Source organism: Ricinus communis, chromosome 3, assembly GCF_019578655.1.
Source record: "Ricinus communis isolate WT05 ecotype wild-type chromosome 3, ASM1957865v1, whole genome shotgun sequence".
Lineage (NCBI taxonomy): Eukaryota > Viridiplantae > Streptophyta > Magnoliopsida > Malpighiales > Euphorbiaceae > Ricinus > Ricinus communis.
The window spans coordinates 28185898-28207950 of NC_063258.1; the positions used below are offsets into that span (position 1 = coordinate 28185898).

Sequence of the window (22053 nt, forward strand, 5' to 3'; positions counted from 1 at the left end):
TTATTTGAGTATTTATTGGATCTTGTCACATAGATTTTATTCATGAATGCAAATATCGATTTCTCTCAACTTCTAATAAACTCACAAATTTTTATATTAGTATCATATTATTTTTTATTATAAAATTTAATTTTTATTAAAACATATATTTAAAAGTAAATTAAAAATATAAATATTTATTTTAAATTTAATTATTAATACGCGTGATGAAGTTTTTAGAAAATATTAAAAAGAAATCCTCTTACTAAGAGAGCCACACGTTAATATTGTGGTGTATTCCTACAAAAAAAAAAAAAAAAAAAGATAATAATTACGGGTAGAAATTATTGTTAGTATCTTTAAGATTATTATAGAAATCCGCTCAATCAGAGGGGAGGAAAAGAAAGCTACGGAATAGAGAAGAGAGTTTAGTTGTTGTGCTGAAATAAATAATTGCTTCATTTAGTAAATTTGGAAAAGAAAAATAGAAAGAAAGTGGAATTTTGCTTTATTTTTCTTCACTACCAAGGGAAGCATGAGCTTGAGTAGTCCTAACAGCTTCCTTTATTGGACGACATCTAGAACCACATCCTTTTTTACACCAATGCCTGACCATTTTGCCTTGCCTGGCCGAAGATAACGATTTTGATCAGCCGGTGGACTGTACTCCATCAAATTTGTCTGCTCTGCCCAATTGTTGTGCCTCAATGACTCTATTGGCTGTTTGTAGCTTGTTTTTTTCCTATGGAATGGAAGTTTCTTTCTTTGCCCAAATAAATAAATTCATCATTCTCCTACTCTATTAAGCCTATGAATTTAATTAAGGTTTTATTGAGTCATTGACTGAAATATTTATATTCGTATGTGTCTCATATATCAAAATTACAAATAAACTTATATTTATGGTTAATATATTATATATTAGTATATAACAATAACGATAATAAAATAAAAAGAACTGACTATTAAAAAAATAATCTAACAAATAGTTAAACTTAAAAGTTGGTTTAGTTGGCACATTAAAGAATTAGATAAAATCTAAATTTATAATTTTCTTAAATATTGATGTACAGACTTAGAAGAAAATGCTGATAAATAAAATTAAATATATATAAACTTATCCCTTTCCTGTTTAGCGACGCGGTTTAATCCTCTGCCAAACAAAGACACTCTACCAGGAAAAAACCAAAAAATCAAAGATAAGATGTGCCCACTGAAAAAACCAAAATATCATTCTTTTTTCTCCGTTGATCTGAAAAAAGAACAAATAAATAAATAAATATTCTTTCTCTTCGTCTCTCCCCTCACTTCTTTTACATCAGCCCGCTGCCCTTTTCCCCTCCGTTCCGTTCAACTGTAAAACGACAAAAAAGACGCCGTGCATTCATCACCTCCGTCGCCAAATCTCTAGAAACCTTTTTAAAAAAAAGGATTTTCATGTAGTTACACATATCCCAAATCCAACTTTAAAAATAAATTTAAATTAAAATATAAAATAAAATAAAACCCATCCATCCATCCACTCCTCTTCTTCTTCTTCTTCTGCTGCTGTTCCTCTCTCCTCCACCGCCACGCTCACCTCTCTTTGCATGACATAATACTATTGTTCTTATTATCATTTTCACTCTTTAAATACAAACATCAATTATTCCTTTTCTATCAAACACATGTATTCTATTCTCTCGTCGTCTAGATTCTCATCTTCATTGAATCCTCCTTCTTAGCGTGTCTTTGTCCACTTCTTTTGGGCACCGACGTTTTTAATCTCCATGACGATTCTCGAAACGCCAGAAACTCTTGGCGTCATCTCCTCCTCCGCCACTTCCGATCTCAACCTCTCTCTCCGACGTAGACGGACCTCAAATGACTCCGATGGTGCACTTGCTGATTTGGCTTCGAAGTTTGATGATGATGACGACGTAAGATCGGAAGATTCTGCTGAAAATATTATCGAAGATCCTGTAGCAGCGGTTACTGAATTGGCGACAGCAAAGAGTAACGGAAAAGACTGTGTTGCCAATAGTAATAAGGATAAAATTGATAGCCATGGAGGATCATCGGATTTTAAACTTGCATATAGGCCTTCGGTTCCAGCTCACCGGTCACTTAAGGAGAGTCCGCTTAGCTCTGATTTAATATTTAAACAAGTAAGTTAACTGTGCATCTTATGATTAAAAAAAAAAAAACTATGCATTTTTACGGTATTTGTTTTTTCTGACGTTTCGCAGTTTATTATTTCCATAATTCGGAGCATGTTGATACTGAATGGAAATAACTTTTATTTACTGGGTTGGTGAAGTTACAGTTTTGGGAATATTCTATTGATTTAAGCTAATTTTAGTGATTTTGGAGAGCAGTTGGTGGTTGGTAGTGGCATTAAAGGGAAATTAAGAAGTGCTCTTAGTGTTTTTGTTTGTGATGGATGCGTTAATTATTTATTAACGGGGTTGTTATAATTTTATGACAGAGTCATGCAGGTCTGTTTAACCTTTGTATAGTAGTGCTCGTAGCTGTTAACAGCAGGCTCATCATTGAGAATTTAATGAAGGTTTGTACTTTATATTTGCACTTTTTAGTTAACATGATAGGGCATTTGCCCTCTTCATTGTGCATAATAATCTTGATATGTTATGATATGAAATATGAAATGGCGCATGATCTTTCTGTTACTTTTGCAGTATGGCTGGTTAATTAAGACGGGCTTTTGGTTTAGTTCAAGATCATTGAGAGATTGGCCGCTTTTTATGTGCTGGTAACATTCAAATTTCATAATGTGTTGGTTTCTAGTTAATAGTTGACAAGAAATCTTACTTGCTATTTATTATGACTTCTATTGCAGTCTTTCTCTCCCAGTATTCCCCCTTGCTGCCTATCTAGTTGAGAAGGCCGCATATCGAAAATATATATCTCCGCCTGTAAGTCTGATATTAATCTCAAAGCCGGCTTACCAAAAGTCTCCAAATAAAGTAATATATATACATAATTTTTTGAGTCATTCTCATTGGATCTCATTGAACCCTGTGTTTAATGTGAGCAGATTGTTATTTTCCTTCATGTGATCATCACCTCAGCAGCTGTTTTGTACCCAGCTTCTGTAATTCTCAGGTTCTTTTACTTGCTTTCGTTCTTACTTTTTTATAGCTCTACTGCAAAATTTGGCCACCTATAGCTGTCTATTAATGGCATTGCAAAAGATTATCACCATTTACTTCTGCTGACCCCCTCTCGCATTGAGAATTTTTCAGTTTGCCTTTCAGTTTATGTGGACTCTCTTTCTCCCTTCCTCTCCTTCTTTATCTTCTATTCAAGTATATTGCAAATTTTTATGGCAATGCTGGGAAGATTATATGTGCAACATATTTACAGATATGATGAAGGCTTTCCGTGGAGCTAAATTCCTTATTTACAGCTATGATAAGGTTTTCTGTGTAGCTAATATTAGTGGAATATCCTAGATCTGATGAAGTATTATTCCTTCCTTAAAATCAGCAAGGATTTTAATATTCTTTATAATATTTTTGACTAATTTTGCAGTTGTGAATCTGCTTTTTTATCTGGTGTCACATTGATGGAACTTGCTTGTATGGTATGGTTGAAATTGGTATCCTATGCACATACAAACTATGATATGAGAGCGATCGCTGACACCATTCATAAGGTAGGAATGTAGTTCTCGTATAAAATTTATTAATTAGGATTCCTTATTTTTTTTTTACTATATAACATTGCCTAATATTGTTTGTAAATTAAACTGAGAAATGTGGGCCATAAGTTGCAAATACATATGGACTATCCTGATACCATTACCAGCTTTCTTACATCCCATTTTATTAGAATTAGAAAATGTTGATAGAAAACCCCCTCCCTCCTCTTCTGCAGCCCCACTCGAAGAGGAAAAAAAATTTTAACTTAGATTTCCCAGTCTATGACAATTTAGGTGAGTAAGATGTCCTCATTATGTGGTTTTGCTTTTTGCCAGGAAGATGCATCCAATTCTTCTAGTACAGAGTATTGTCATGATGTGAGCTTTAAGACTTTGGCGTACTTCATGGTCGCACCCACATTATGTTACCAGGTAATGTATCATATTTATTCCCAGTCATAAGCCAAGAAATTCTTGCATTTGGAACTTTGCAGGTATAATGAATCTCCCTTCTCTTGTGGGTTTCTTTTGTAAGCTCATTATCAATTCTTTTTCTTTTCTTTCTACCCTTGGATGTTGTGACAATGTTGGATACTCTTGTATATAATATCAAGAATGCTTCCGTCACGCATCTAGTGGTCGTACTATGCTTAGTAATGTTAAGAAGACATGTATCATATACTTAGAGTCAATCATGTGATATTGCTATTATATTTCATTAAAGATCAGAGTGATATTGCTATAATGTATTAATTATTATGTTCTCTTCTGTACTTTTTCCCTAGTATACTGCAAAAAATTTGGAGCTGAGTTTTTGTTTTACCATTGTATTTGTTGTTAAACAAATCATATTGAAGTTTTAAAATTTTTGTACCGTTGTCAATACAAGTATATCAAACTTTGTATGATAGCTTAATTTGTGTGTGGGGGGATGCTGGGTGAGAGGAGGTGGCATAAGTAGCTTATCAATAGTATGTATTTTTTTCCTTGACATATGTAGTTCTTGGTTATCTTGATATTCTTATATGGGTTTGATCATTGTCTTCTGTTTGCTGTCATTGCAGCCAAGTTATCCTCGCACAGCATTTATTAGAAAGGGCTGGGTGTTCCGTCAATTTGTCAAACTAATAATTTTTACAGGATTCATGGGATTTATCATAGAACAAGTAAGGAGAAATTTATTTTTAATACTAGCTTCCAAGGTTCTTTGTATTCTCTTGGGAATTGGAGATGAATCTTTGACATGTTTGTGGGCATAATTTTCAGTACATCAATCCTATCGTCCAGAATTCTCAACACCCTTTAAAAGGGGATCTCTTATATGCCATTGAGAGGGTTCTGAAGCTCTCAGTTCCGAATTTATATGTGTGGCTCTGCTTGTTCTACTGCTTTTTTCACCTGTGGTGAGTTCACCTTTTCTATTTCTTTCCTAAATTTCATGAAAATAGATACTTCTTGTCCTATAATAGTTCTCAGGATTTTCTTTTCTTTTCCTTTTCCTGTTAATGTCACAGATATCGTAGTAGGCTACATATTTATGGTTTGATTTATCTACATTTTAGTTAATCATTGCGGTAATTGGCTTAGAAAAATGCTGCCATACATTTTGGTTGAAGTGATTAATGGATATAAGAACTTCTGCATCTCCTTCATTGGATACTGTATTATATTCGCCTCAACTCCAAAATGAACTTGTAAATTTTCTGTACCTAACATAATAATCTGAATTGCATGGACAGTCACTGATTGTGGGAATATATTAAAGCTGTCCCAATTGTATATTTCTATAATCTGGAGTAATTCCAGAGTTCCCAGATAAGACAGTTTAGTATTACGCTCATCTTTCATGCAAGCTTTCATCCTATGACCAAGACCCAATGCATTATTCTTACATAAAATAATGCAGGTTGAATATAGTTGCTGAGCTCCTTCGCTTCGGTGACCGGGAGTTCTACAAAGATTGGTGGAATGCAAAAACTGTTGAGGAGGTAGAAGTGTTCTTTAAAATTTGAGTAGTGTTCTCCAATGGATATTGTTTTTATAAACTCTTTGCTTACTTTAAACTGTGAAATTTTTCATGCACCTCTCTGGATATGTGGCTTTCATCAGTACTGGAGGATGTGGAATATGGTATGTTACCTGAAACCATAGTTCTTTTTCTTAGTCTTTTCTGTATGTAGCCTAATGTGTGAGAGTTTAAATGAATTATATGTTAAGGGATGAGAATCTTGTTTGAGATCTATGACATGCTTGGTATTGAACGTTGAAACTCTAGTATGATCAGCCTATGAAATTGTAGAAACAACAGTTCAGATTTCATATTATTCTTTGTTAGTGGTTTGGGGCTTTCAAAAGTATGTTGCCATGTGTTTACCTCTGAAATATGCATATTGTTCATGCTGTTTACTGTAAGCTGTTCTGTGACTAGTTGCACATTGAGATTTGAAAATCATGCAGTTCTATAATTGATGCAATTGTTTTATACTGGTAATGTTGGTATAACCTTAAATTGCTAGCTTAAATTCCCAAGTTTTATGATTTCTGCAAGTGTAGTCGTCTTTGAATTGCTCAAGGTTAATTTTCCATCTGCGCAATTAATAAACAGGCTTTTCATATAAGATGCTGTGTTCTTATTGTATGGTTGAAATTATAAATTATGGACACCGTACATACTGCTGTTATAGAAGGAAACATTCATGCATGCGTCTGCCTGCATATGCACCTATACATGCATGCAGGCTCACATAAACACGCACACACAAACAAGGGGTTTGATCAAACATGTTACTGATGGAATTTTCATTGATCACAGCCTGTTCACAAGTGGATGGTTCGCCATATCTACTTCCCATGCCTACGTCGTAAAATACCAAGGGTAAGCTTCTGACCTCATAATTCAAGTAAGGCTTGATTGTTTCAAAGTAATTAGATGTTTCCTTCTGATGTATTTATATCTTTCTTCTCTTTCGTCATTTCACATTTAGTTAATAATTTAGGACTTTGAACATATTCGTTGACCCAAAACTTGGGGAGAAAACTGATGTATGGAATAGAATGGCATTAATAGAAGAGTTGGATTTCAAAATATTCTAGGACCATGCTCATAAGTTGGTGGGTACTCCAGATTCCAAAAATAAAACCTTATTGAACTAGCATATAGCCTTATTATGAACAGTATTTTAGGTTGATAGGAAGGTAGTTTGTCTAATTAGCATAGAGCCTTCTGTTTCAAAATCTTTTAGGTTGATAGGAAGGTAGTTTGTCTAATTAGCATAGAGCCTTCTGTTTCAAAATCTTTTAGGTTGATAGGAAGGTAGTTTGTCTAATTAGCAGGTAGTTTATTTTAGAATATTCTTTCAGGGGTTTTTCAGGCTTAAAATTGATACTTTATAATTTAGGGGAAGTTCCAGTGTCAGTAGGACTAAAATTAATAGATTTATATATTTAAAGATACATGTAAGAAACTATTGCTGTCTTTGCAGCTTTGTAGATGTTATGACTCTGATTGGAACCTGTCTTGTAACAAACATCAGGAAATGAGATTTGTAAATATTATTTTTGCAGAGATCTGGAGCATAACTATATTTAGAATATATTTATATTTTAGAAATGAATCCTTAAGGGCCTTTACCCCTCTTGTCAGGTTGTGATGTCAGATTCCAATTTGCTATTAATGCTGTAAATTAAATAAACAAGTACGTCTTGGATTGGATGAAAATGAAAATAAAAAGTTGCTATTGTGGCTTTTGATATTAGTTTTAGCTCTAAAAGGTCTTACATTTATGTGTTTAACATGGACAGCCTGCATACATCTCTTGAGGTTTTATGTGGTTAGATTAAGTAAACATTAATATTTTTTGAGGTGATATTTACTATTATTCCATCTTCTTGCATTGATGCAGGGGGTAGCAATAGTTATTGCTTTCTTCGTTTCAGCTGTATTTCATGAGGTATGGAAGGATGGTTCCTATTTGACAACTCTCCAATTTATGATCTTATATGCATCATCTGTGTTTGTGAAGACAATGGGTGTTTCATATGTTTCTTGTCATTGCTATGTAATTGGCAACTGTACTTGTCATTGCTATGTAATTGGCAACTGTACTCTTAAGAGTGAATTTTTTTCCCCTGGTGCATCTACTTCATGTGGGTTGAAACAGTACACATGGGAGGTTATGACATTTTGTTTAGGGTAATGGGGGCCAGAGTGACTTCATGTTTTGAGCTTAGGGAATTACTTGAAAAGCAATCATACTGTAAAATTGCACAGGGATCCTGATGGAGCAGGACCAACCAGCCTTTCTCTGGGAACGGTCAGTAACTAATGCTTGGCATTTCGTTTCTCAATACCTTATCACTGAAGCGAATTGATGCTTATGATAAGTATAGAAAAGATGAATCCCAAGGTGAATGCCTGGTGGCATTGTAGAATAACTTACAGAAGATGGGGTTGTGTATATTAAATAGTTAAGGGGAAAGAATAAGCAGCAGATAATAGAAACAAATAGAAAGTATAAAAAGGAGGGCTATTACTGGATAATGGATAGATAACACCTATAAATTTTGATCTTCTAAAATTTTGCATCGGATAGCGACAAACAACCATTACTAGATCTTAGGGTAAGAGTTCCTTTCATATTGATCCAAAATCATGACAATCTGTGCTACTTGACACACTTCGAAATCCTCATTGTCAAACAACTCTGTCGATGTATATTGAGTGCAACTAACTGTTCAGTTGCTGACTCATAGTTTGGAGCTGCTGGCTTGCACTACCATCCTGGAGTGAAACGACTTTTAAGTTGCTCGAATTTATTAAGCTATTTTCTTACTTTTTGGTATATCCTTTTTTCATCTATCTACAGTTGTGCATTGCTGTTCCTTGCCACATGTTCAAACTTTGGGCTTTTTTTGGAATAATGTTTCAGGTAAGATCAATTTGATTTTTTGATATTTATTTTACTTTGGACTTGGGTTCTAGAGTGGAAATTCTAAGTTCAAATTGCGTTGGAATTTGACTGGATTGCTGGTGACTTGAAATATGATCTCAATGATTCTTTATTTATCCTGTTTGAATCAGATTCCTTTGGTTGTGATCACTAATTATTTTCAAAGGAAGTTCAGAAGCTCAATGGTACGTCTTTGTCTTCCAGTTTATTTAACCTCTTCTATCACTGTCATTCTTTTCTTTTCGAAAAAAATGAACCATAATAAGATGTCCTGGGGAATTATGTTAGTTTTGCTAAGAATCAATCTGTAAAGACTGAGCTAACATGCTAAAACATTTGAATTTGTCACAATAGCTGGATTCCATCACTGTGTTACTGTTTGAGCCTAATATGGCATTATATTATATTATTGTTGGATTTAACAGGTGGGAAATATGATCTTCTGGTTCTTTTTCTGCATTCTCGGCCAACCTATGTGTGTACTGTTGTATTACCATGACCTAATGAATCGCGATGGGAACTGAACCATGGGCTCAGTCCAGATATGGGTACACCTTCCAAGATGTTATTTTCGTGAGTGAAGACTGCACCACAGTGTTGTTCTTGTTACACAATCCCCATTGACAGAGTAGGTTAATCGTCAGTTTCAGGAGATAAGACAATTTTGAAAGTACAGCAGAGGCTGCTATTAATGTATCATGTTGAGTTTCTGTTATGTTATGTTATTCTTTTTTAATCTCACACTGTTTCTATAAATAGCTATTTTTTCTATTTATATTTTCTTATTTTCGGAAATTACAAAAAGAATTCAATTTAGAAATAAAATAGATTCTCTTTATTATATTTTACCAAGTGAAATGAATATTTGGTAAGATGTGATGCTGCTTTCAGAGATAGAATGTCAAACATTTGAACCCTTAATGCCCATATATTATATAAAATCACAAGAATTCTTTTATTGTTATTATTATTATTATTATTTTTTAATATGAATATTATTAAAATCCATTTGAAAGTACAAGTAGACTATTTGATTTAGAGCCCCGAAAAAAAGTAAAAAAAGAAGACCCAACTGACAACTTGGACTCGATTACAATAATTATCCGTATGTAATCGATACACGTTATCATTATTTTTTCAAGAAAAAAAAAAAAAGAAAGTAAAACGACAAAGTCAAAAACTTATTGTGGTAGCATCCGCACCTAATAGAACCTTCATTTGAGCATATGCACTATCATCACCACCATCGACGCCATCTCTTTCTACGGTCAGCGCCTCAAAAAGAATCAACATATTGAAATAGCACTGCTGGGCTCTCTTCTCTACGGATGAGAACTCTAGAAAGAGAGAGAGAGAGAAAAAGAGAGATTCTCGAATGGAAGATTTCAGATCCAATTCATGTAACGATGGAAGAATGCAAATTCAAAGCTACCATGGCCCCAGTTCATTACGATCATCTTCAGGTGTCAATAGCATGCAAGATCTCAGATGTTACAGTGCATCCTATGCATCTTCTGTGCACCCAACGCAAACCCAGATGGGAAATAATGATGTAAAGTTCAAAAAAGGGAAGTCCACAAATGGGTCAGTCTCAAAGAGCTGGAGTTTCAATGATCCAGAGTTGCAAAGGAAAAAGAGAGTTGCTAGCTACAAGGTTTACACTGTTGAAGGCAAAGTCAAAGGGTCCTTTAAGAAGAGTTTTAGGTGGCTTAAGGACAGGTATACTAGAGTGGTTCATGGCTGGTGGTGACTCGCTATTTTTTTCTAATTTTAATGTTCTATTGCTTACAAATATATTGTTCTTTTGGGATTTTAAGTTGTGTACTGTATTTCTGATTTTTAAGTGTATGATAAGTTCATAGCATGAAAATTCTTAAATTGGTTCTGAAAATGAATACTCCTTTTGTCTACTTTGTGGATTTATTTTGGGATCCTAAATATGTATTTTGATTCTAGGATGACAGTGGTGGAAAAACCACTGAAAGTAGGGAATTATTAAATTGGTTGTGACAAATTGGTTCACGGTGGTTGTGTAGGGACCGACAGATAGTGATAGGAACATTATTACTAGATCATATTGTCCTGCAATCCTATACTGCTACCATAGAGACTAAGTTTGGAAGTGAGGTTATAGATTTGTAATCTCGTTGCCCCTAAATTTATATGGCAGTCATAAGTTTAAACTATTCTTAGCACTGTGTATCCCCTTCTAGTTTTATAGTTCACAGCATATGTTGCATATGAATTTGGTTGAATTAAATTAGTCTCTTCATATTGCTATCATTTCTCTGAGCGTATTGGATTCTAGCTGTCCCCAGTGAAGGAGGGAACAAAATTCATATCCTTGCTTTGTTCCAATTAAGCGTGCATGGATATAATGTATGATTAAAGAAAAAAGATAGTGGGATCATGGCTGAAACCAGTTCAGAGGCTGTGAATGACATCAATGAGATTGCATTATTGTAACTGCCATGTGGATTTGTAGGGATTAAGGAAAGTCAGAAGAGAATAGATCAATTTGTACAAATTGTATAATAGACCTCTTTTTTTAGAGGATAAAACCTCCTGGTTTTTGGGCAACATACTTCTCCCAGTATTCTGGGAGATTGCAACGCATTCTCTGAAGTTGTGAAGTTCAATTTTTAACGGATTGCCTACGAAAAATTGGTTTAATTAGCTAAAAAAGGTCTCAGAATCATGCTAGTATTAGTTTTTACCACTTCAGTTCATGCCATTCTGTTGTCAGAGTCTTGGGTTGAAAATTTAAGGTTTACCGTCTTAAGCGGTTATGTAATTCAGGACGGTTCCATGACAAGTCCTGGTAGAAACGAGAGTCCAGCATGCAATAGGCAGGAATTTGTTTGGTTTTGTTTCCTGTTTATCTTTTTTCATGGTTTACTAGATATGTTGTAATCAGTCTTGTTAACATAACAGATACTTGATAGTTGTAATAATGCTGGTGCTGCCATCAATTTTATATTTTCTATAAGAAGCAAGTATTTATGTGCGTTTCTGTTCATTTTGTTGAAGTTTTGGGTTAATGAAGCGTTGGGTATGCGCTTTGTTCCAAGATAAGAAGTCTTTAGTCGCTGGTGTTCCAAGGCCTTGATTCTTGGAAGTGTAAACCCTTGAGAGAGACCTGAATCTGATGTAAGTCGCCGTAAACCTTGTAAAGGTTCTAATATATATTGAAGGGCTCAGAATTGTTCAGGGGGTTGCTTTGCTTATCCTGTTCCCCCTGACTTTGGCATATAGTCAAATTTTAGCACTTGAGAAATAATAATGTCCATAATATGGAGCAGATTGTAAATAAATAAATTGGGTTTTACTGCTACGCATAGGGACAGCAAATTTCATGTACGGTGCTCACAAGAAACGGAACCTCCGCGGTTCTGCTATCAAAAGGCTGGTTTGAACCATGAACTGGATTGGAACCGGTGCAGTCAAATTCGGAACTGGCCCTTGATTCAGTAGGTCCGAAATTTTTTTTTTTTTTTTAAAAAGACGCCAGTTGAGATTCAATTGTCTGTTAAACTTGAATCAGCTTTATACTTTATACAACGATTCGGGTTGGATTAAACTCTGAAAAATGATAAAAGAGTAAAATATTGATTTAGTCAATTGAATTTTCAAACTCATCAATATAAACTTATCTTTAAATTTGATCAACCTTAATGTAAGTAGTTTAACCAATACATGCTATAATCACACAGCAATCCAATTATAATAAAATCCAAACTATTCCAAGTTTTTTCGGCTGAAACCAGCATTAATTAAAATCCTTCAAAGCTTGTTGAGGCTGAAACAAAACTTAGCAACAACATAGTCAACCCTGTGGCCCACATCTGTGCTTCAGACCTAATGTACTGCTATAACTTTGAAAAGTATGCAAGAGTACCGAGCCCCACTTACAGAGGCTCCAAGATCCTAAACTTTTGACATTAATGAACACTTAAAAAAACCATAGCTTCGATAAAGAAAAGAGACAACATTAATAGGTCAAGCTATTTGGAACATCTGAAAAAAAAATTAAAAGAAAAAAAACAATTTAGTCCCCCAATAACACACCCAGCTTCTGTAAAAAGAGCCTTCTCTGAAGCAGTTGGCTTCCAGGCCAGATTTTCGTACAATCAGCTGCCGTCCTTTTAAGTGCGCAAATTTAATCCAGAATTATAGAGTCTCTAAGCACAACTTGTAGGGACTCAACTACATAAGAATAAACTATTCCACTGTAAGTGTAACAGCACACGAATAAATCCAGGATTTACAACAATGCAGTGCTGAGCACCTAATAATGAACCTTATCATCACTGTCAAAATTCAGCCCCTCAATTCCCTTGAGGGCAGATTCATAAGTCTTCATGTGCGTGGCATTTCTGGCTGATGATGACCGCCTGGGGTCTGAAGATCCAAGGGGAGGAGGGCTCCTTTGCCCACTTGGAATTTTATGCATTGCTCCTGGGCTTGCATCTGTTGTGCGAGTGCGTTGGGGATCAGCCTCACTTCCAAGATACACATCACGACTAGAAGAAACAGCAGCTGCTTGCCTTGAGGATCGACTTGATCGCCCCATAAAAGCAGAGCTTGGTAACTGCAGAGTATTAGCATAATTCAGATGAAATCTAAACATGTAATGAGAACAATAATAGATATTCATTTGCACAACAATTGACACGAATCATATTAAAAATTAGCCAACTATAGCATATGAAGAATGCCAGGCTCAAATCAATCATCCTATCAAGCTAAAAGAGACCTTAACCAACTGCAAGATCACAGAGGAGTTGTGCAAACCACAATCAGGTTAATAATGCAAGACAGTAATGATTACCCTACAAAGCAATTATATTTTGGCAGTGCAATGGTACCACAACAACAATAGTGAGCAGAGTGAACAAGAAAAACTAGGGCGAAACAAGTTAGCAACTGGTGTTAAAAAAGATCAAATGAATAGGATCCGAGTTTCACATGCACCAGGCTGTTCAATTCTGCTGCACAAGGAGATAGAAACTTGCAGAATTCAGCAACCAAAACAAGGTCAAGAAATTTTAAGGACCTGCAAAAACTTACAATAGGATCCTTAGAAACTGGAGAATCATTGGCCACTGGACTCTTCTGCTTTGCAAAGCTTCCAGTGTTTAATATAGGCCCTGATAGTCTGCGCCGAGCAGAATCCATTGACTGACCAGCTTGGCGTGCTTCTTCTCCACCTGCAATAAGGGGTAAAAAAAAGTATATATTAAGACACTCCTCTACTCTTTACAACTTGGACATATTTATCAGTTTTAGATCCTTGTTACTAGCTCAAATGGTGGTGGAAGTAAGTTCTTTCAGATAAATTTCAGGTTAAATTTCTTAAAAAAGAATTTCGCATACGAGTAAAAGAAATGTATATATCAAGACAAACTCACTTTTCTTTACAACATGAACATACAAACTAGATATTCTTTATCAGTTTTAGATCTTAATAGCTCAAATGGAGGTGAAAGTAGGTTCTCTCAGCTAGATTTGAGGTTCGATTCTGACCAAGCAAATTCACATACAAAAGAACTAAATGGAAGACAATAACAAAAACTGAAACATCCCATGCAATTGAAGCAAGGAACATCATCTAATGTCAAGCCTGCACTTCAAGTAAAAAGCTTTTAATAAGAGACAGCAATCTGTGAGAAGAAAAAAATAAGGTACCTGTCTGCCTATCTGCACTGCCAATTGCAGGAGGCATTCCAGAACTGGTTCCAATTCCAGGGCCCTATTGAAACAAAACAATTCAAATGAATGAAGCGCCAAAAAATAACAGAAGTGATGCAGTGATGCGTTAACACTTACAAGGGCACGAGCTGGAGGATTAGCCAGCTGTGATTGCTGATACTTCAATATAGTCCAGTCAAAGACATAATCAAACTGGAAGCCTGTGGCAAAGAGCAACAGATATGTGCCAACATCAGATGCCAATTGTATATTTCAGTAGATAAAACAGAAGTCATACAACCAGACCAGAAAAGGCCAATCTAAAGCTATTCAATAACTTGTATGGTCCTACCCTCGCGAATAAAGAGATCACGGAATATTCTTTTCAGGTAAGCATAATCAGGCTTATCATCGAATCGTAAGGAACGGCAGTAATGAAAGTAGGATGCAAATTCAGTTGGATAACCCCGACATAAGGCCTGAAAGAGCGATGAAACATTGGCCAGCCACGTTAAGTTGAAGAAAGTGACAATGCAGTCACAGGATCAAGAACAGCTTACCTCAATTGAAGTGGAGACCTTCTTTTCACTAATTTTCTCATACTTCTGTTTCTTAGTTCCTGCTTTCAGTCCTTGCCAAGGAAGACTGCGGAGAAGGGTACATCAGCAAACAAAGCACCAACAGAATGCAAGAGAAGATGGAAAAAGAAAAGAAAGAAAAAAAGACAAAAAAAGTACACAGGTAGCAAGAATCACCTTCCTCTTAGGAAATACATAAGAACATAACCCAAAGATTCTAAATCATCCCTCCGGCTTTGCTCTACAACAGTGCCATTGAGTATAAGAATGAATAGAACTAAGAAAGGATACTTAACTGGAACACCAATAAATTTGACAAAAATGCCATTGCGAAAAGATAGGAACACGCATACCGATTCCTAGGTGAGTGTTCATACTTGCATATCTAGCAGTTCCTGTTAAATTTTTATTTTCCCTGCAACGTATATTACAATATACAGTCAACAATCCGTTGCCACAACAACCACTAAAATACAGGGAATATAAGACAATAAAAACCCTAGAAGAACTATAAAACAGATCCATGACAAAAAATAAATAAATAAATAAACAAAATAATCTCAACATCCACTGACATAACCTTTACAGCTATTAAACACACTACGAAGAACACAAATTTGCACACGGAACATGTTTGACATCCCTACACGAGTTGCAAACAAAATCTAAGGTGTTACTGCAAGTTTGAATTCTTCTGACCTGTAAGGAATGTGTTGATGGGTTGAACTATCTCTATATTTTTTTGCCAAACCAAAGTCAATCATGTAGACCTACACGAAAGGAAACAACAGTAATTAACATGCTCCTTAAATGAAGAAGATAACAAGTGTATTAAATAAAATTAAAGAGAAAACATATACTTCAAATAGAAACCTGATTAGCGCGTCTTCCCAAGCCCATGAGAAAATTGTCTGGCTTAATATCTCGATGTAGAAATGATTTTGAGTGAACAAACTCGACGCGATTGATCTGAAAACAAAAGGAGAGAGAGAGAGAGAGAGAGGGAAAATAAACAGAATTCCAGAAAGTAAATAACCTGATGCAGCAAATGCAGAAAGTTAGTGCAACATACCATCTGATCAGCAAGCATGAGAACCGACTTCAAAGAAAGTTTCCTACTGCAGAAATTAAACAGATCTTCAAGACTAGGTCCAAGTAAATCCATAACCAAAACGTTATAGTCTCCCTCAACCCCAAACCATCTCACATTTGGAATCCCAGCTGCCAAAATAAGAGATAGTGGTAAAAAGAATAACATTAAGAAGAAAAGAAATCAACAACAAAAGCACAAACCAAAAATGAAACTGAAAAGAAAGAAATCAAGTAATATATCTTTAGATGTTTCATTACTTCCTCCTTGAAGAATTCTGTATAATTTTGATTCATACAGCAACTGAGGATGCTTTGTCTTGACATTTTCCTGAAAGTCAGAAACCAACTTCAGCATTTAATTGACAACAAGAAGTTTCAATTATAGTTGGCAAATTAAATACAAGAAAGCAAAATTCAGCAGAGGACCACCAAGTTAAAAATTGACAAATTGTTTGATGCATCAAAGTAATCCAATTATTGCGGTCTTTTCTATCTAAATTCAATTTCCATTCGGCAATAAGGCGGAGACCAGAAACAATTTTTGCCACGGGCAACAAACAGCAGGCTCAGTAAGGACTTAATGCTAGAAGAGCCTTAAAGGATTCATTTGCATGGTATATAATCCATGTTTTATTGATAAAAACTTATATTCAAAATGCAACACTCGTACTCACAAATTTGCCTGTTCACCACTACTACTGAGTATCGATTTTCTTTGTTTCACGTGCTTTATCAGATTAGAATGACTTGAATTACTTACTAAAAACTATTTGCATAATTTTCACAGATAGTAAATTAAAATATGAAAAACACAAATTCATAAAATCCAAAACTAAATTATAAATGAAATGGAAGGTCAGAAAACACTTACAAGCTTAATTGCAACCTCTTCATTTGACTGGATATTAGTTCCTATAAACAACAATAATCACAAATTACACTCAAAAGTCACAAAACAAAATCGAAATAAACCAATAAGAGAAACAGAAAATTTTTAATTAAGAAGAGAACGAATTAATAACAAACCGAGATAGATCTCTCCAAACGACCCGCTACCGATCTTCCGACCAAGCCGAAACTTATTACCAACACGTGGCTCCATCAAATTTACAAAATCAAAACCCTCTATCCAACAATACAAACCCTAATTCAACCTCCAAAATTTTCTTTTTTAAGAAAAAAAAGAGAGAAAATTAATCCGAGAACTGTACACGGAATCAACCGCACTGACAAATCGAAAAAAAAAAGTCGCACGGAAACGAAGAAACGAAAAGAAGCTGGAGATCTAGAATTTCGTGGTTTGGTGAATATTAGAGGACTTTAAGAAAATTTGATTAGCAAAAGAAAAAGAAAAACTAATCTAGGGTTAGGTTAATTACAGATAGTAAGATAATGAAAATTTTAAAGAAAATAAAAACAAAAATTAATACTGAGAGAAGAAGAAGAAGAAGAAGAAGAAGAAGAAGAAGGTGCCTCTCCTGGTGGTATTATCATCTTTGTTTTTCTTTTTTCTCTTTTTTTTTTCTGTCTAGAGACTCATCAGTTATTTTCTCTCTCTTGGTCTATTTTTCTCTGGCATTGTTTAATTTTGATGGAATCAAAGCCCAAAAAGACTTGGAATAATGTATGCGTGCATGTATGTATTCTGTATTGTTTTGTGTATGGATGTCAGTGTGCTCTCTTTTCGCTTTTTCTTCGTTCACTCTTACATTTATTATTATATTTTTGTTTTATTAAGATATATATATTATTAATTATTAGAGTTAAATGCTATTTAACTCTGCCTATGCATACATTTTTTCTATATAATAGCATTCTATATAAAAATAATTTATAATAATAATAAAAATTACAATTTCAATTTAAACTAGTTATAAAAAAAATAAAATTTCTTATTGTAATAAGTTATGAATATTTTTAAATTTCATTTTATAAAAATATTTTTCATATAGTGTTATTTTTATATACAATTTTAAAAATATATATTATAATTTAATTTATTATATTATTATTTTGTCTCATTAATTTTATTTGTATAATATAACAATATATTTACGTATTTAACTTATTAGTTTCTATCATGTCACTTACGGGATTAAATATTAAATTTTAAAAAATTAGTACTTAAACCTCCATTAAATTATGACATATTTATAATCATATATTTTATTTAGTTTCTAATATATGACTATTAAAAGAATTTATTATATATGATTTAGTTTTTATATTTTTATTATATTAAAATTTCTTTGAGTTTTAATACAACTAATTACTATTATTTTCATGTTAATTGAATGACTAAACTAATAATTTAATATTATAATTTAATTTTTTTAATTTATTATCGAATGTCAAACTTGTTCAAAAATTATTTTTATTATCAAATTAGAATAATATTTTATTTTTAATATGAATTGATTTTAATATATAAATTTAATACTCTTTTCTTACTTTAATTTTTTATAATTCAAGTAAATTTAAATATTTTAAAACTACTTATACTTGTAACAATATTATTAAATTATTATATAATTTAGTTTTAGTTATTAATATAAAATAAATATTTCTAACTAAAAATTATTATTCTGTTGTTATTTCTATTATATGTTATAATAAATTATATAAAAGATAAAAAATTAAATTAAACAATAATATCTTAATATAATAAATTAATCTAGAAACCAAATTGATAAATCTACTTTCAGTAAAAAAAGATCATAATGTTTATGCATATTAAAAATGATTACCATTCTAATGAAACTAATACGAATAAAAAATTTATTTTAATATAATTTTATTTGAATATTTAATAAAAATAATAAATTTTAATTATTTATTTTATATAAAATTTTAAAACTAAACTATATAATAATTTAATAATATTAAGTAAGTAAAGAAATAAGTATCTTTAATATGTTTAATTTTTTTAAAATCAAATTATGCTTAAGAAATTATATAAATAAGTAAAAAATATTAAATTTATTATTTTAGTTAAATAATTAAATTAACTTATATTAAAAATAAAATCTTACTTTAATTGAGTAATAAAATTATTCTTGATGAACTTAATATTCAATAATAATAATTATAATTTCAAATTATCAGTTTAGTCCTTCAGCTAATACATAAATAATAACAATTAATTTTATTAAAATTTTAAAAAATTTAGTATAATAAAATTTTCAGACCCCGCCCATATATTAGTCAAAAGCTAAGGGGTAGATAGTATACCCTCATTAGTATTATGTCAAGTGCTTAGAATTCTAGTGTTTTCTTTAATTGTAACTAAAGCAAAAATGAATTTAAAATAATTTATAGTTTTAGGATTCATTTCATTCTGCTTAAAAAAAAGAAAAGAAATAATAATATTATCAAAAATTTGTCTAAAATATTCTATAGGGGAATGAGTATCAAAAGACTATTTATAAAATAACTTTTTATAAAAGTCTGTTTAGAATTATTATTACATGTTAAAATAATATAATATAATTTTATCTGATTTATTTTCAAGATATAAATTTACTTTTAGTTTTAGAATTTAATAAAATCTAAAAATATTATTTGAGAAATTAATTTCAAGCAACTCTAATTATAAAATATTGGAATAGCAATTAAATAAAATTAAAAAATGACATATGAGAGACTCATAATGTAGTCAAAGCCTATAAGAGAGTAAAATATATAGTTAGTAATTTGGTACTTTCATGTCGGACAGAAAAGAATAGTTTTAAGTTGGAATACCTAAACCACTTCTGTGATAAAGTGGTATATAAAGAAATGGTTATCTTATATGCTATTAAAGGTTGCATTGCATTAGAAATTTAATGCCTAAGAAGATAATATATATATATATATATATATATATATATATATATATATATATATATATGAAAATAATTAATATTATTAATTATTATCGTTACTTTCCTAAAATATTATTATTAAAATTATAATTTTATTAATTACACGTGATGATATTCATGCTAATAAATATAAAATATCATTAATAATTATTTATTAAACTAAACAAAAGAAATTTTTAACATATCTTTTTTTTATATATATATATTTTTATATTTTAAATTGTCATTTAATAAATAATATTTTAATTTTTTAAATATAAAAAAATAATTGATTTAATTATTTATACAAATACATTCAAAATTTCTTTTACATACTCAATTAATTAATTTAATATTTAATTATTATATTATCGTGTATCAATATAAATAAAAAATATAAAATTTTAAATTATTAATATTTATAAAAAATATAAATTATTTTTTATATTTTATATTTAAATATTTTATAAAAAAATCTCTGATCGTAGAAATAATAGTTAAAATCTAAAAATTATTAGAGATGATGTATAATTACAACGGATAGAGAAAGAGTATTGTTGTTTTTAGGATGAAGAAAGTATATTTTATAGAGACACTTGTAATTAAGCATATTAATTATTTATTATTATTATTATTATAAGAAGAGATGGTTGGCGACGCGTGATTAGCATGCGTGACCTAAAGTGTGTATTGGTGTCAGTGACAGGTGGAGGGCAAAGGAGCACTTCTCCAGCTATCACGTGACATTATCCGCCAGCGAGACCTACGAGCGTATTTGTCCTGTCATCTGATACTCGCGTGTGATTGTTTTTTCTCAGATCTTTCTTCTTCTTCTTTTTTTTTTTTTTGTAATTTATTTACTTTAATTTTCTTCCCCTCTTTCTATGTATCTTCTTCAAGGATGTTTTTTTTGGCATCAATCCTCTCATCTGAACCATGTAATTAGAAATCATGTTTTTCTTATTATACAAATAACAATATATCGCTTGATTTTTCTTTTTTCCAAGATTAACACTTTCAATTGGTTTCAATTTTATAATTTCCTAAAATAAGGTTTCATTTAAATGATTTATTATTTTATTATTATAAAAGATAGAGGTATTCCGTATAGGTTTTAATCAAACTAATTTAATAAAATTATCGATTTCTTTATTGTGAAAATAGATTTCAAAATGCAAAAGAATTCTGAAAACATATTTTACAAAAATAGTCCTTAGAAACAAATAAATAGGTGGCATCTTAGCTTACACAATTTTCTAATTTTCTTTTTTTGATCGAGTTTTCTAGTGTTTTTCATTTATAATAAAATTGTTATTTTGGGTATTAAATGATAGGGCAGCGCAGACAATATTTACAGCATATATCCGGTAAATTGCTATATTTCTTTTTTACCCCTATCGAGAAAAAAACTGGCTAATCTTAACACTGTTTATGCTTACATAATATAATTTTCTTTCCGACATTAATAAGAAAATAAAAATAAAAATTCAATTGTCAAAGTCAGACACGTGGACGCATAATCCTGCTACCTCTATCAGCTACGCACGTTTTATAAACTTTGATTAAAAATGAATAATTACTATTTTTTTTATGTGTATTTTTATATTATATTATTTATTTTTTATTATTATATATAATAAAATTTTCTAATCATAAATTTTATGAAAAAATTGTTAATTAGATTTGATTTTTTACTATTTTTTTCTGATTCTTTGTATAATATATAAATTAAACTAACATTTCATCACATTTTGAAAATAAATATAATTAAATAACTGTATTGATAAAAAGTATAATTCGACCTTTAAACTTTTTAATTTTATGTAAATATTAAAATTAATTTTATATACAAAATTTAATATAATAAATAAATTATAAAAATTAATTCATATATTACAACAAATATTAAGAAGTAAATAGTATAAAATTGAATCTAGTTAATAATCTTTTAACGGAAAGCTAATTTGAGAGATTTTTAGTATATAATTATAAAATATAATAATAAAAAATATATATTTTTTAAATGTTAGAAGTAATCAGTATAGTATAAAAAAAATATAAAAATAAATAATAATTTACCTCATTAAAAAAAATTATCAGTAAGAGATTGGTTGTGGCTGCAGAGGTTTAACAGAGTTGGGTTGACCATCATATGCCAACCGTGAATCTTCAACCACGTGTCTCTACTGTGAAAATCCATCAACACCGTAAATTGGTAAGAACATTTGATACATGTGATGAAATATTATCCATTTGTTGAGTCATATGTATGTATTTTT

General features: G+C 31.6%; 3 protein-coding genes across 4 annotated transcripts; 2 read left to right on the top strand and 1 right to left on the bottom strand.

The window, feature by feature from the left end:
• The first annotated feature begins 1176 nt into the window (after window positions 1-1176).
• Window positions 1177-9232, top strand: LOC8272569 (diacylglycerol O-acyltransferase 1). 2 transcript variants are annotated; one of them, NM_001323734.1, is given in 16 exon segments: window positions 1641-2126; window positions 2447-2527; window positions 2658-2731; window positions 2819-2894; window positions 3017-3084; window positions 3514-3637; window positions 3959-4054; window positions 4687-4788; window positions 4889-5025; window positions 5529-5610; window positions 5732-5752; window positions 6435-6497; window positions 7525-7572; window positions 8488-8550; window positions 8703-8756; window positions 8997-9232. In NM_001323734.1, coding segments are annotated over 16 exon segments (1566 nt in total). In that variant the 5' UTR covers window positions 1641-1748; the 3' UTR covers window positions 9096-9232.
• A 259-nt stretch (window positions 9233-9491) lies between these two features.
• On the top strand, window positions 9492-10481 carry LOC8272568. The gene has a single exon (XM_015716220.2). It carries the CDS (start codon window positions 9947-9949, stop codon window positions 10319-10321), a length of 375 nt encoding a protein of 124 aa, XP_015571706.1. The 5' UTR covers window positions 9492-9946; the 3' UTR covers window positions 10322-10481.
• Window positions 10482-12518: 2037 nt separating this feature from the next.
• Window positions 12519-17585, bottom strand: LOC8272567 (casein kinase 1-like protein 1). The gene is made up of 15 exons (XM_048371902.1): window positions 16959-17585; window positions 16804-16844; window positions 16191-16260; window positions 15913-16061; window positions 15714-15809; window positions 15540-15610; window positions 15194-15255; window positions 15018-15081; window positions 14823-14907; window positions 14615-14741; window positions 14401-14483; window positions 14260-14323; window positions 13642-13781; window positions 12872-13162; window positions 12519-12777 (listed from the first exon to the last, which is right to left on the bottom strand). The coding sequence occupies exons 1-15, from the start codon at window positions 17032-17034 to the stop codon at window positions 12742-12744; spliced, it is 1455 nt and encodes a 484-aa protein (XP_048227859.1). The 5' UTR covers window positions 17035-17585; the 3' UTR covers window positions 12519-12741.
• Between the last annotated feature and the right edge of the window lie 4468 nt (window positions 17586-22053).